Consider the following 14384-nt stretch of genomic DNA (forward strand, 5'->3'; position numbering starts at 1 on the left):
TTTTTAGAACAACCTGCCATGTGCATGTTGGACGTATGTGAAGATAAGTGGTATGGTAAAATCAAAGCCACTATAAACGTCGCAAAAATGATCCTGCCACAGGTTAGATAACAACTCTGCAGGTTGCTTGCGGAAGGCACTTTTCGGTCACGCGCTTTTTTCGGTCACGCGTTTGTCTTATCGCCTTTTCCACCACGTCGCTTTTTTGTTCTTCGTGTCGTTATGTTGTATCCGTTTTAACGTTTGATTTAGCTGTCGAGTTGTGTGTTGTCTTTGTAGCAGTCTTTTATTATTATTTTTACATCTTTTATTGCCTAAATAACTTTATTTTATTTTATTTCTTGCTTAGAACTGAGGATGCCATTATATCGGCGAAATCGATATTATTTGTTTACAATACATTGCAACACGAAAAACACGGATTGATTTAGGTGTACTGAAAGCTTCAGTTACTAAGTGATGATATTTAGTTGATTAGTATTTTCCACAGACTTAATGCTTGGGTCGCGAGTATTTAGAGCAATTTTTTTAGGGTCGCGCCGATCGTATCATGCAGGGCTGCCACTTTTGTTTGAATGAAAACATCTAGTTTTGCCTAAAAAAATATCTAGAAACATCTAGATTGAAAAACGAAACACCCAAACCCGTATCTAAGCATAAAACAATCCAATTTATTGTAATATATTAGCCAAACAACAACACATATGAAGGTTTTTGATATAAATTGCTTTATATTAGATGTTAAAGAAGCTTAATTATTTCTTCCTTTTCATCAGTCTACGTTTTCTGATGCAGTGATAGCGTTGAGACTTTTGTGGTTATCTGGGTGGAACATTTGTATTAGCACGGTTCCTACAGTCTTTACAAACGGTAAAAACATATTTTATAGCCATCATCTAGATCCCAAATTTTACATCCTATAGGGATTCTAGGCTTAACCAAAACTATCTAGATCTAGCTATAAAATATCTAGAGTGGCAGCCCCGGTATCATGCGCTCCCACACGCCGCCCATGTGGCTAGCGGCGGGAGGATTGAACGACCAGGCGATTTCCTTTTGTCGAAGAAATTCATCGATCTGCTGCCGATTCCACAATTTCAGTCTGGCAGAATGACAATGGTCTTCCTATCCTCTGTATAGTGTTCTTTGGCAAAACCAATATATTCGCATTCGTGGTAATTAAATTAGATTTGTCGAAATAAAAATGTTTAAAAAATACACCAACAAAACATAAATACACATCAAAAGTTACATCTTATTCTATTTAGGCTCGTAATTCACCCGAGAGATTTTTTTAAAATATTTAGTCGGCAGACGATTTGCGCATCTAGTGAATTAAGTTATCTGTGGTATAACAAACCAGAGTTACACTAAAGGAAACAAATACGGTCAAAAACAATATTTCTCCCCTTCAGGGAGTAGGGGACCCATAAATAATTCAGCTCCTGAGCCACCTACCGAAAATTAGCTAAAGGTGCGGTTGACGTGAACAATGGTGTTTCAGCTTTAGTACCTTTTCCGTCAACTTTAGACAAAATTTTGTAAATACCGATAGGTGCGTATAGAGCAGAGTTATTTAAATCAGTGAGTTTTTTATTCATATGGCAGCAAAATATGTGTACTGTGTTCTTATGTTAGTGTGTTGTCAGAAACCACACAACTTATACAATAAAAAATGCAAATCAAAAGAGTTTTTCTGTAAGTGTGTGACAACTGACAAATTTCAGTGTTTGTCACATCACTTATATGGTAGCTAGTATTGCAAGCTAGAATCCTTTGTTAATTTTATACTATTATTTTAATTTAGCAAAGTAGTTTTTCTGGCATACAGAAATTTTGTGAGACGTTTTGCCAAAAACGAATTTGGCATCTGAATAAATTATGGTGAAGTACAGTGAAGCAAGTTGGTGTGTGTCTCAGACAAAGCTATTAGATTTGAAAGCATCTGGTTCAAAAGAAAGGCATTCATTCTGCAAAACTGAAAATGATTATTGCCATGGACAACAAATCCAATGCCAAGTGCATTATTTAAATAAACCAAAACGAGCCAACAGAAATATGGCAATGTCCACTTCTGGTGTGGTAAGCCCAAACAAAATTGCAAAAAATGAAACAGTCAAAAAACCTGCATTGTACCAAAACTTGATAACAGTGTGTGATGATAAGCCAAACCTTTGTGAAGAAATGAACTATTCAATCGCTACATCACCTAAAAAGAAGAAGTGTGGATGTGTATATCGTCATCAAGCTTGTAGAATACATATGTATCACTGTGATTCATCATTTTCTTCTTCAAAATCATCATTTGTATTACCGACTCAGTTAAATGTGAATTCAGAAGTTCACAGGGAAGCACTCAATTCAAACCATAGTGGAATGGAACTTTTAAACAAAACCTGTTTTCAGCACTGTAATAGTGCAGCAACCAGGTTTTCATCATTTCAGTATACCCCAATGCACAATTTTAATTTAGGAAGCCATTGTTCTTTTCCAAAAACTTACCAAATACCCCCGAAAAACAAAATGCAACCATCTAATTCTGAATGCAATGTTACATATGGTGAAATAAAGCAAAGTTTTCAAACATCTGTTAAGCATAGACGGTTGATTGAAAAACCAAAACAACTGATCAAGTTTGCAAGAAAAAGGGCACATGAAAACTGTGGATTGCAGGTTTCAAAAAAACATAAGGTTGACTTAAATAATGTTTGTCAATTGCAAGTTGTTCCAGAGCCTAAGCAGTTATCATTTGAGGCTTATAGTCTTGCACTTACAAACTATTTAACTAAACGAATGCTTGCAATAAGGATAGCCAGCATGTATCCGAAAGTTGGAAGTGAAGTTCAAAGCAAATCTGAGTTTTACTGCATTAAACTACCTCAGTCAGTGATGGACCTACTTACTCAAGAAGTGTTTTTTTTTAATTGTTCAAAAGATGACTTCAGTACTAACTCGGACATAATTACTGGGAATGTATCTTCTCAAAACTTTTTTTATATAAAGCATCCACATCATCAAAATGAGCTGTGTCCGCCTGAAACATCACCAGGTACAGGTTTTAACACACCAACAATTGAAAATGGGGACAAGCAACAACATGAGGAAAATAAAGTGGGTACACATTCTAAATCTTCCCGGAAGTCCAAACGTCTAAAAAGAAAGCGGGATTTAGGCATACAAGGGCCATACCAAACTGACTATGTGGTTGAAATTCCAAGTGTCAAAAAGAACAAAAAGCAGTGTGTTCCATATGGAAAAAACTGTTTCTGGAATTTTTATGATTTCTTTCACCAAACGCAAAAAAGGAAATGGAAAAATGAATGCTATAAATACCTAAAGGTATTGACTAAACTACCCCACATTAAAAGACCACCGGGGCCGGAAAATGACATCGAAAGTGTGTTACAGAAGTTTGTAATCATAACGGATTCAACTTCATGTGGCGGAAGTGAACATAAAAAAGGTAACACTTGTTTTTTATTGTAAATAGTCTCTAGTCGGCAGACCATGACTCAGGGGTGGAAGGCTCTTTCTAAAGGGTTGCAAAACTTTTGTTTAAAATGTTAAATACAGATAGGGCATTGCAAAGGGAGTTCCATAGATGCACCTTTAAAGTTTACTGTTATATCTCTACAATTTTTATAGGCACAAGACACAGGCTTGATAGTCACACAAAGCATATAGTAACTTCTGGGCTATTTTGTCCTTTTTCAATCATCACTGTAAAAGTTATCTAGGCCCATTGTGTTCCAGACCTATTGTAAAGCAGGAAAAGCACTATGTACTGGAAGGATTGACAGGATTTATAATAAGTGCCACAATTGATGGGTAATTAGCAGGTTTGGGTGATAAGTCTTCTTTACTTGAATCTCAAGTCAAGTTAGTAGGGGTTCTCGTCTCAGGTCAATCCAAAAGGTTTCCTTCTAGTCTGGAGGGTAATGAGTCCCAAGTCAATTGTGTAGTAATATTGTGAATCTAATCAAGCCAAGTTTTTCATACTGATTTGTTCCAACAGTTTAGGCAAGAAAGGGTCAACTTTTTTTCAAATTTATGCTCATGTTAGTTTGTTACCCAAGTGGACACTGAAAATTTGATGACAGATGACCCATCAGTGCTACAGGCCCCTAAAACACATGAAATTTTTGAAACGAGCTTGCTTCATAAAGTACGTAACCCACAAGTTTCATACTGGTTATTGTAAATCATTTTGTGATATTTAGTTGGAATCAAGATTTGGCCAATTTTTGAACTACCTGGAAGCCATGGGCCATATGCGGCCTTGAATGTCTAAATCAGTGGTTCTCAAACTTTTTGCCTTTGCGCACCTGTTTCGATGCTGTAAGCTAGTTGCAGACCCCTTTAAAGGTTTAGGTTTTTTTTTCGGTAACAAGCTACCAATACATGGTGCACAAAATAGCAACCATGTTCGGTCCAGGAGCAAAATTCCAATCCCTTTGTTTGGGTCGGGACATCAGGAATCAACAAGAAAGACCCATTGCATTGTGATGTGATGTTGTTTGCCACTGACAATTTATGTCTGTTGCATCACAATGGGATCAAAATGTCACAATGCATTTTGGTTTGTTGCCTATAAAGAACGGTTTCATACAAGTATCATGCTATTTTAAAATGCGAAGCTTGAAAACATGTTTTTTCAAATCGCTGTTTTCAATCACAAAGTTTTGCTTGACATATACGAATCGAGTTTTAATCACGCCTTAGATGTAAAACCTTCACCAAAACTGAAAATGTGCATGATAACTTGATAAAAGGACATAGCATTGCTGCGCAAATATATCTGATCACCAAAATGACTGTCTTGTAAAATGTCTGTCCGACGTCAAGCTAAGTCTGCATTAAACCGCCTTAATCGTAAACCAGTGAGTTACTCCCTTGGGACTTCTATCTGACTGACAGTGTACACATATTATGGGCTGTAAAGGTAACTATATGGCCGATTGATAAAATTTTAAATACAAATATCCTACTGCAAACAATTGTTCAAAATTTCAGCACATTAGGGCTTGTATTTCTGGCCGAAAACTAAAACAGATTATTTCATGGTAATGGGTGAGTCCAATAAAAAGAAACTTCTTTAAAATATCTTACCATTGCACCAACCAACAAATCATAAAACTCCTGGATGATGTACTTTAGTCAGTACAACTGTTTTAAAAACTTTACATTTTGGGGGTCTGTGGTTGAACTGCTGGGTCATTGAAGGTCAATCTTCAGGAGGATCAAATTTGAATTAATAACTAACATCTGTCCAAATTTGAAGCACACTCTCTTGACCAAACAAGTATAAACAAACCAGCTGTAGACAGAAAAAAAGTATGGACAAAAACAATGTGTCTCTTTCATGGAAGGCGACCTATATTTGAATTTGTAATTTTTAACGCAGTAATATATGGGTGTGGGTTAGAGTTTAATTAATTTTCCTTTGTTGAACAAGTGACAGATGAGTAAACCAAAACAAACTTGGTCATATTTGACAAGAAATGAATATTTTTTTATGAGTGTTTTCTCTTTTTTTACTACTTTTGTAAAGTTATTTATTGAAGTTGAAAAAATATAGACAAAAACTATTTAGTTTTCACCAAAATGCAGCATTGTATTTTTAGCAACAGTACACAAATATGAAAAAGATGTAAGTAATAAGTTTTTGCTGTCAACAAAATTTTGTTGTTTTACTGCTTACGAACAAGCTCACAAAGCTCTCTGTTACGTTTAAAAAAGAAAACAAAACCTTAGTACCACCTTACAGTGTTTTGATATTTAGCAAACAAAAATGGCCTTTTTTAGTGACTCTAAAACCCTGAATTTTGACGAAAACTAGTATTTGTACTTTAGAAAGACCTTCAAACCCCTGATTCAGTGTTGCCAAACCCCGGCTAAAAACCACTGTTTCGGTTGATCCCTTCTGCTAACTTGTCCATTGGAATCTAAACATATTCACATTATCTTAAAAAGCTATTAATTGACATATAAATGTTTGTGGGGACCCATTTGTTTTTAACAATAATGTTAGTATGTCAAATGGCTTGTATAGTTAATCATGAAATATGATATAGAACAGAGGTGGCCAACCCGCGACTCTCGGGCCGCATGTGGCTCTTTGCCTGGCTTTATGCAGCTCTTACATTGTTGTCGAAGTTTGGGGCACTGTGAATATTTGGTTAGTTTGTGGTGATGACAATTTTGCTTTCAAACAAACTTACTGTCGGTATGGCAACAAACCTTGACTTAAAACTGCAACCTCATGTGGCAAATGGCTTGATTACGATGGCACATAGTCAATTTGAAACAAGTTGAACAATGAATGATGTTGCATACAATGCGAATCACAAAGCAACAGCAATATTTACAACAATGTGTTCCAAAATTAATTATGTTTTTATCTGTTGTTTTTCGGGTTATAACAATCATTATATTTTATGGGCAGTTTGTCTTTTAGTCTTGGATTTGAATTGAGTGATTGTTGGTGTTGAATGCATTAGTGACGTTGCAATGAATTTAGTGTCGCCACCTTGCATTTTTGTAAAACTCGACGTCTCGACGCCTATATGGGGCACATGCGCGTTAAGATAAAAATACCCAAAGTTTTTCAGCAGGGAAAATCTTTTTAGCCTTCAAAATGAAAAAAAAGCGACATGAAAAATCATTATGCATATCATCATCAACCGCACTGAAAGTGTTAGACATCAACATTTAAAAAAAATACGGAGGTTCATTTATACATCAGTTGAAACCTACATATTTTTCCTAATATCCTGAAAGTCAAATATTAATGGTTCATTAAAATTTTGTGATGCTCCCTTGTATACGAGCACTGTTTTAGACAGTGCAAACTATTCATTGTTGAAAATGACTGGCCTGTAGTCTGTACAAGTTAAATTGTGTCATTATTATTTTTGTGTGCGACATTTAAAATACATCTGGCTTAGCACAGGTCTTCTCTGTGTAAGAGGAAGGGACGAGTCACGAAGCAATGAACATGTGTGCCCATGTGTAATGTGGCTCTTTGTGGTAACACAGTAACCAATGTGGCTCTTAGGCTTTAACCCAGCGGTTCCCAAACTGGGGTCCGCGGACCTTTAGGGGTCCGTGAAGCAATTTTGCGGGGTCCGCGAAAAGGTTGACGTGCCTCTATAATCTTATTTAGCGTCAATTTGTGTCACTGAATAGGTTTAAATCAAAGTACAATTAGAGATCCACTGCCTCCATTACTATACAATAGATAGCCTTTATTGCATGACAACTATCAAGAATGCAATTGGTTGCGCACTATCGTAATGTGTTCTGTCTTGTCTGTGATGTCACAAACCGTCTTTGGATCGCTGTTATGTGTAATTTTGCATACCTAATAAGCTAAAATTCTGTAAATCAGCTTTCGTATTGCTAAAATACACCTTCAGGCTTAAGGTCCGTGAGTCCTCGATATAATGGCAAAGTGACCGTTTTGAAAAAACAATGAAAAAGTTTGAAAACCACTAAGTTAGAAAGTTGTTACATTAAAAAGAATCGTGACTGCACTAGTGTACTATAAGAAACAATGGTTTTGTATTTTTTCTATAGCATTCTTTGATTTTTATAGGGCCGCGAAATATCAAAATAATTGCAAACGGTCCACCAGGCAAAATTTTTAGAAAAATTTGGGAACCGCTGCTTTAACCGGTTGACCACCCCTGATATGGAATATATAAATTGGCAATATACAGAAAAGCCACCTCTCTAGTTAAAGCACTAACTGACACACATATGTACTCTTTTGAGCTGCTGGACAGTCATTTCACAGAATACATAGAGCCGACAGAGGTTGCTGCTGCCTAATTATTATAAAGCTGTGACTAGCAATCATTGCCTAGTTTTTTTGTCATAGTGTTTTCTTCTTACATGTAGAAAGAACTATTTCTACAATAAAATCTATTAATATCAAACAGTAGTAACTAAAGTGGGGACAAGTGTGATAAAAAAATTCTTAATAGGTTTAGCTAACAATATGTTCATGTATCCATTAAGACAGAATTGGTACATGTTCAGGGAAAAGCAAATAATATAAACTTTTAGTTGTTGTTAAAAAGTACTTTTTTAACTTATAGATTGAAGTGATACAAATAATTGTTCTATACTTTTTCAGATGAAACTTCATCAAATATCTGTTCTTTTTGTTGTTTACCTTTTGATGGAATGTCAGATTTTGAAAAATCACATCATATAAATCGGCACCAAGGCAACAAAATAAATACACTTGTTGCTCCAGTTACATTTTTACGGAAATCAAAGCAAATGAAAAGAAATAATCAACATGGAAAAACGAATGAAGAATCTAGTTTAGACAAAAACATGGATATGGTTAACCATGACAAAATTAAGAGACCACAATTGAATAAAAGTTTTTATAAAGCTGAACAGCACATTCTTGCTCAGAAATATGCTTACTGGTCTTTTCAATCTGCAAAGTGCTATCCACTTCAGTACAACCCATACAAAAGAGCAACTGCTAGAAAATCAAGAATTTGATGACTCTAAATAAATAAACAAGGATTGTTCAACAGTGTTCTGTTAGCCCAACAACTACAACAAGCGAGATTAGTTTGTCCTGCCAATAAAAAGATTGTTTATGTTGGTGTGTTTCTGGTTGGTTGTAATATTGTAGTTACTTTTTTCATCGGTAATACTAGTAGTCTCTATTGGTGGTTTATAAATTGATACGCCAGCGTTTTGTCAAACCCAGAACTTATAAAGAGGTAGCAAACTGGAACATATCGCACTTGCACAGTGTACAAAAGAAAAACAAAGTTAGTGAGAAATTCTTTTTTTTTCTTGACGCGATCTGGTTGACTGCTCAAGCCAAACAGATTGCTTTCCGTAAACTCGCAACTTTCGAGAAAAGCAAGCAGTCATAGTTCTCTATAGAAGGTGTTTATGTTACTGCTGTTTTTTTATGTGCCAGAACAATTTTACACGGCCTAAACTGTATTTAAAATGTTTGCTGCAAAATGCTTTATTTGTGCTGCGGCGTTCGTCGTCCTGCGAAGAACTGCAGAAGGTAAGGCCGAGTAGCCGGTAGTGTTTCCTTCGACAGGAAGCAGCAATTAACTGACCTTAAAAAACTAAGGCTTCTCACCGAACTTTACAGAAAAGATTTGCAAGTAGCCTACGCATGGGCTTCTGCAGGAAAAAATACAGGGGAGGGCAATACTATCGTCACATCGCCGTTCGGGAAACGGTATTTCAGAACAAAAATCATCTGACTGTCCTACTCATTCTTGCCAATCCCAAAGTAACATATAAACACAATATTAACTATTACTGAAATATGTGGTAGGTTGGCAAACGATTTTTAACAGATGTTTGTTATTAATCCAGATGTTAGTTATTAATCCATATTTGATCCTCTTTAAGTTTTACCCCGAATGACCCAGCGTAAGGTTTTCTAAAGAATTTGGTACCTTTTAAAAGGATTTACCCATTTTCACCCCTTAAACCCCAAAATATTCGTTTCTGTCTAACGCTGGTTTGTTAAACGCGTTTGGTCAAGAAAGAGTGCTTCAAATTTGTTCAAATTTAGAATGACCCAGCGGTTTACCCACAGACCCCAAAACGTGTTTTTTAAAAAAACGTCTGTAGCATACTGACTAAAACAGGCCTACATAATTTAGGAGTTTCATGCTTTTCTTGGTTCGTGCAATGTAAGGTATTCTAAAGAATTTTGTATTGGATTCACCTATTTTTCACCCCTTAAACCCCGAGATAATCGGTTTTAGTTTTAGGCCAGAAATACAAGCCCTAATGTGCTGAAATTGTAAGCAATTGTTTGCAGTAGGTTATAACCTGGGCTATAGCCTACTCGTTCAGTATTAAAAATTTTGCCTTAATCGGTCAAATGGTTACCTTTACAGCCTATATAATATCTGCCTACACTGTCAGGCAGACAGAACTCCCAGTCCCAAGGGAGTAACTCACTGGTTCACAATTAAGGCGTTTTAATCAGACTTGCAAGTCGGGCCGGGCTTTTCGGGCCGGGTTCGGGTTCGGGCCGGGTTCGGGTTCGGGCCGGGTTCGGGCCGGGTTCGGGCTTAGGTATTTGTGAGAAAACGGGCTTAAAACGGGCCTGACTTTGCGTTTCGTGACCGCCATTTTTTTAAATAAAATCACTCACGTAACTAACAGTCTGTGGCTTTGACCTCATGCTCACCCTACTTTCAAAGGTATTGTTTACGCCATTGTCTACTATTGTTCATGGTGTTTGTTGTGTTTCCCTTATTTCTTTCTCACCCTTTGTTGCAAGGCTTTCGTGGATAGGCCTGTCAATCAAAATTTCGGGCCTAAACGGGCTTCTCAAAAACGTTTCGGGTTCGGGCCGGGTTTCGGGCTTGTGCTTTCGGGTTCGGGCTCAGATTTCGGGCCCGCTTGCAACTCTGGTTTTAATGCAAAGCGGAAAAGCTCAGATTGGCGTACGGACAGACATTTTACGAGACAGTCGTTTCGGTGATTAGAAATCAACTGTTTTTGCGCAGCAATGCCATGTCGTTTGATTAAGTTATCACGCGCATTTTCAGTTTATAAACTCGATATACTTGCTTCGGTTTCTTATATGTCAAGCAAAACGTTGTTGATCAACATAAAGATGAATAAATAAACTTGACCTTTTCAAAAGCTCCGATAAATGGTGTTTAAATTCTCATTTGTCAGTTTGGATGACCACATAGGTGACTTAAAGGTATTACAAACACAGTTAAGAACGATTTTTCGTCATAACGTAGCTTCTGTATTTTTGACAAGTCAATTAAAGAATCAATTCTTAAGTGATGTATAAATTAGGCAAAACGGTATTGTTGAGCACTAACGACTGCGTGCTATTGAAAAGTGTGTCAAAAGGTCATAAAACGGTCGTTCGGCGTATGCGCGGTGAGAGGTTACTACAGGTCAATGGTACTCGTTTTGCGAAACAAAGTTAAGTGAAAAACATTTTTTATGTATAGCCTACCTTTGTAGCAAATGGCTAGTTCTTAATTTAAAGTGTCTGTAATAAAACTGTTATGGCTTTGTAGGAAAACTTGTGTTAAAAACATATCTTGGACGACAATATCAAGGTCAAAGCAAGATATTAAATTGAAAGTATTTTTCCGTTCTTTTTACTGTTTTTGTAAATATTTTTAATCTAACAATAACTGCATAAATCCGCTCAAACACGCGTGTGGGGACCCATTCGTTTTTGTTTGCAAAAACAATCATATGTGTAGATCAAATGGTGTTTATAGTAAGTTGGTGAAAACGGAAATAGAATATATAAAATGGAAGTATATCAGAAAGCCAGCTTTCTAGTTCCTATTCGAATTGTCTACCCCTCTACCTTTTTTAATTGTCCTGTAGAGCAGGGGTCGGCAACCTCTTTTGCACTGCGGACCAGTTTGAAACCGAAATTTTTATCACGGACCGACCTTTAAAAACCACAAATGTTATAACAAATTGCTACCTTATATCCTAAAATAATCATTTATCTTTTTTTAATAATCACACACAGTCGCATTGTACACAGCAATCGCCAAACAAGAACTGGTAGACAATTGTGCGTTTGACGTCACAAACAAGGCACCAACCAAAGCATGTTGCAGTTTTAAGTCACGTTTTGTGGTTATTTCGCGCAAAATTGTTCCTACTTATGTTAGATTTGACTATATTTCATACAATACCGCTACAAACAAACCAAAATATCCAGGGTGGCCGCCACCGTGCTTTGGAAACCCAAGGTGGCAGCGCCACCCCGCGCTTACAGTCACCAAAAAGGTAGAGCTACTATCATAAGAACTCATGGCACAGACATGCTAATTTTCGATAGGTGACGCAACGGAGCATAGGCGTTTGCAAAGGCAATAATTCCAGAGTCAGCAATTTGCTAAGTTCTGTGGCGTAACAATCATAAATTATGTCTTTGTGTTCAAGCAATGCAGTGGTTCCTAACCTTTCTGTGGTCGCTTACCACCTTAAGGTTACGCATCGTCACCGCGTACCACCCAGAAAAAAGTTACATTCTAAATCTAAAAATGTAGTAGGCTGTAAGGTAGAGCTCATCACACTGATGTGACTGCTTGCTTTTCATCAGCCGATTAATTGGAGGCAAAATGTATTTTGACGCAATATTTCGTAAACGATATTTTAGCTTCGACATTGTACGAAAATAATTTAAAATATAACATATTCAATGCGCTTTTTGGACTTGCAGTACGCCCTAATTCCTTGAAAACAGGTGTGATGGTGAGCGCATAATCATTTTTGTTTTAGTTGCGACGAAACAATCCAAGACAAAACATTTTGTTTACAAAAAGCTGATAGCGTCCTAATTTTTCACCAGCATTGCAAGTGATACGCAATCTGGTGTTTTAAGTAACAAACATTTCATGTCAGAATGTCCGAATAAGCGATTTGTGTGCAAATAATGTAGAATACATAAAATACCGAAAGGTGTTCGCGTACCCCACGGTTGGGAACCACTGAAGTAGTGCCAATTGATTGTTGAGGTATCACTTTTAGAACATGCGCAGACAGCAGGCGTCCATTATCTCTAAAAACTAAAATGCTGTAGTACAAAAGACAATTGACTGCCTATACAAGATTAAGAACCTGTGTGGAAGATAATCATTCCTGTGTTACTTTGGCACGTCCTTGTAAACAAGTCGGCAGATAGGTCTAAAAACGTAGTTTATTATTATTTTGGGACCCAAACCATCCACAATTTGTAGTTCGTTTGTGCACTGCGATGCTGTTTATCAAAAACTTTTAAATTAATATGTAGAATATATTTATTTCTGTGTTAGTTGACTTATTTATGTAAATCTACCTGCTCAATTATGAATGTAATAAAAACATCCTAGCTGCTTTGCTAACCGATTTCCATTTGGGAGGTTGCTTGAAGCTGTCTTTACGGAATATAGCCTACGCCTGAACATTTATTTAAAGCGTATGTTGTTACAACTAACTGAAACATCAGGAGAACATAAACCATTTTTCAACATATTGTGTTATATCACTTTGTTTCAGTCGTTATATCACTTTCTTATTTTGGACCAGTGGTTCTTAACCTTTTTTAACATACCGAAACCCAATGAATTTCTGGAACCTTTTCTCGAACCCCACAATGCGGTACACATTTGCAACTGTGATGAACGAGTTTTGTTGTTGCTTTCTTTAGACGATCCTGACGATTCTTGGCTTTGTTTCCGAAAGGCCATACTCTAAAGTCACTTTCACATGCAAGCCTTTTCTTTTTTTTTCGTTTTTACGTCAACCAGAAAAGCAAATACATGATCACAAAACAAATGGCGTCAAAGCCAAATTTAACGATTCGCGGAAATCCCTCGATTTGCTTTTGAATTCCGCTTTCCTGAAGCTCGATAATGTCATCAATGCACTGATTGTTTACGTCTGCAGTTGCTGTATCGAAGACAAATGGTGCTTGTATCCATTCTGGATATTAACGTTGGCCAGGGTCATAATACTTAAACTATTTCTCCAATTGACGTAAGTAGCCTACTCAGCAATTACTTTGGCTTTAGTTTTTCTATTTCGTCGTTTACATTATTGATGCTGCTTATAAGCTCATCTAAAAGTGAAACGTTGGCGAAGTTGTCAATTCCCATACGTTTTAGCCACACTTGCACTTTCTTTCGAAAAGCACTTATAGCTCTCCTGAGCTTCCATTAAATGCATATCACCTCCTTGCATTTGACAATTCAAGTGATTTGGCTTAGCAAATATGTCAGCCAAATAAGCCATTGGAAAAATAAATGTTGATTCCGTGAAGTGCGTTGAATGTGGATGATCTTATGTAACAACATAAAAGCTTCGAACTTGAAAAGTCAAACTTTAAATTTGTGAATCCATCAGTTTACTGAAAATGCGACGATTGAGTCCACGTCCTCGCACGTTTTAATTAACAGTTTCCACAACATTTTTCAGAACTTAAGCAAGTATAGGAGGCCATGTTTTCGCAAGACGCAATGCGTAAAAGTAATTTGTGGAGCTTCACTCTTTATCAAAGCCCTTAACCAGGCTTGCAGCCTAAAATGACAGGAGCTCCATCAGTGCTCACAGATGTAACCATACTCCCCAAAAGATCATTCGTTATGAAGAAATTGTTTAAGATATTTTTCACATCAACTGCCTCGGAAGTTTTCTCGAGCGGTTTACAAAAAAGAAACTTCTCTTTTACCTCGAATCCTTTCACGTAGCGAACAAACTTGAGGAGTTAGCATAAATTAGCAACATCGGTTGTTTTGTCAAGTTGTAAGCTAAACTTTTTAGGAGTCCCCTTTAAGTCTTCCAAAACTTGGTTGAGAATGTCGTCACTGATGTCTTTAATCCGACTGGTAACAGCGTCA

At 36.8% G+C, this 14384-nt stretch overlaps 1 protein-coding gene across 2 annotated transcripts; it reads left to right on the forward strand.

Moving 5' to 3' along the window:
* The first annotated feature begins 1781 nt into the window (after positions 1–1781).
* On the forward strand, positions 1782–8629 carry LOC145214259 (uncharacterized). 2 transcript variants are annotated; one of them, XM_080082753.1, is made up of 2 exons: positions 1782–3463; positions 8141–8629. In XM_080082753.1, the coding sequence occupies exons 1-2, from the start codon at positions 1882–1884 to the stop codon at positions 8521–8523; spliced, it is 1965 nt and encodes a 654-aa protein (XP_079938879.1). In that variant the 5' UTR covers positions 1782–1881; the 3' UTR covers positions 8524–8629. The 2 variants fall into 2 exon arrangements, with proteins under 2 accessions (XP_079938879.1, XP_079938880.1); XM_080082754.1 differs by lacking the exon at positions 8141–8629 and adding an exon at positions 6075–8113.
* Positions 8630–14384: the final 5755 nt, after the last annotated feature.

Source organism: Phallusia mammillata, chromosome 2, assembly GCF_965637545.1.
Source record: "Phallusia mammillata chromosome 2, kaPhaMamm4.hap1.1, whole genome shotgun sequence".
NCBI lineage: Eukaryota > Metazoa > Chordata > Ascidiacea > Phlebobranchia > Ascidiidae > Phallusia > Phallusia mammillata.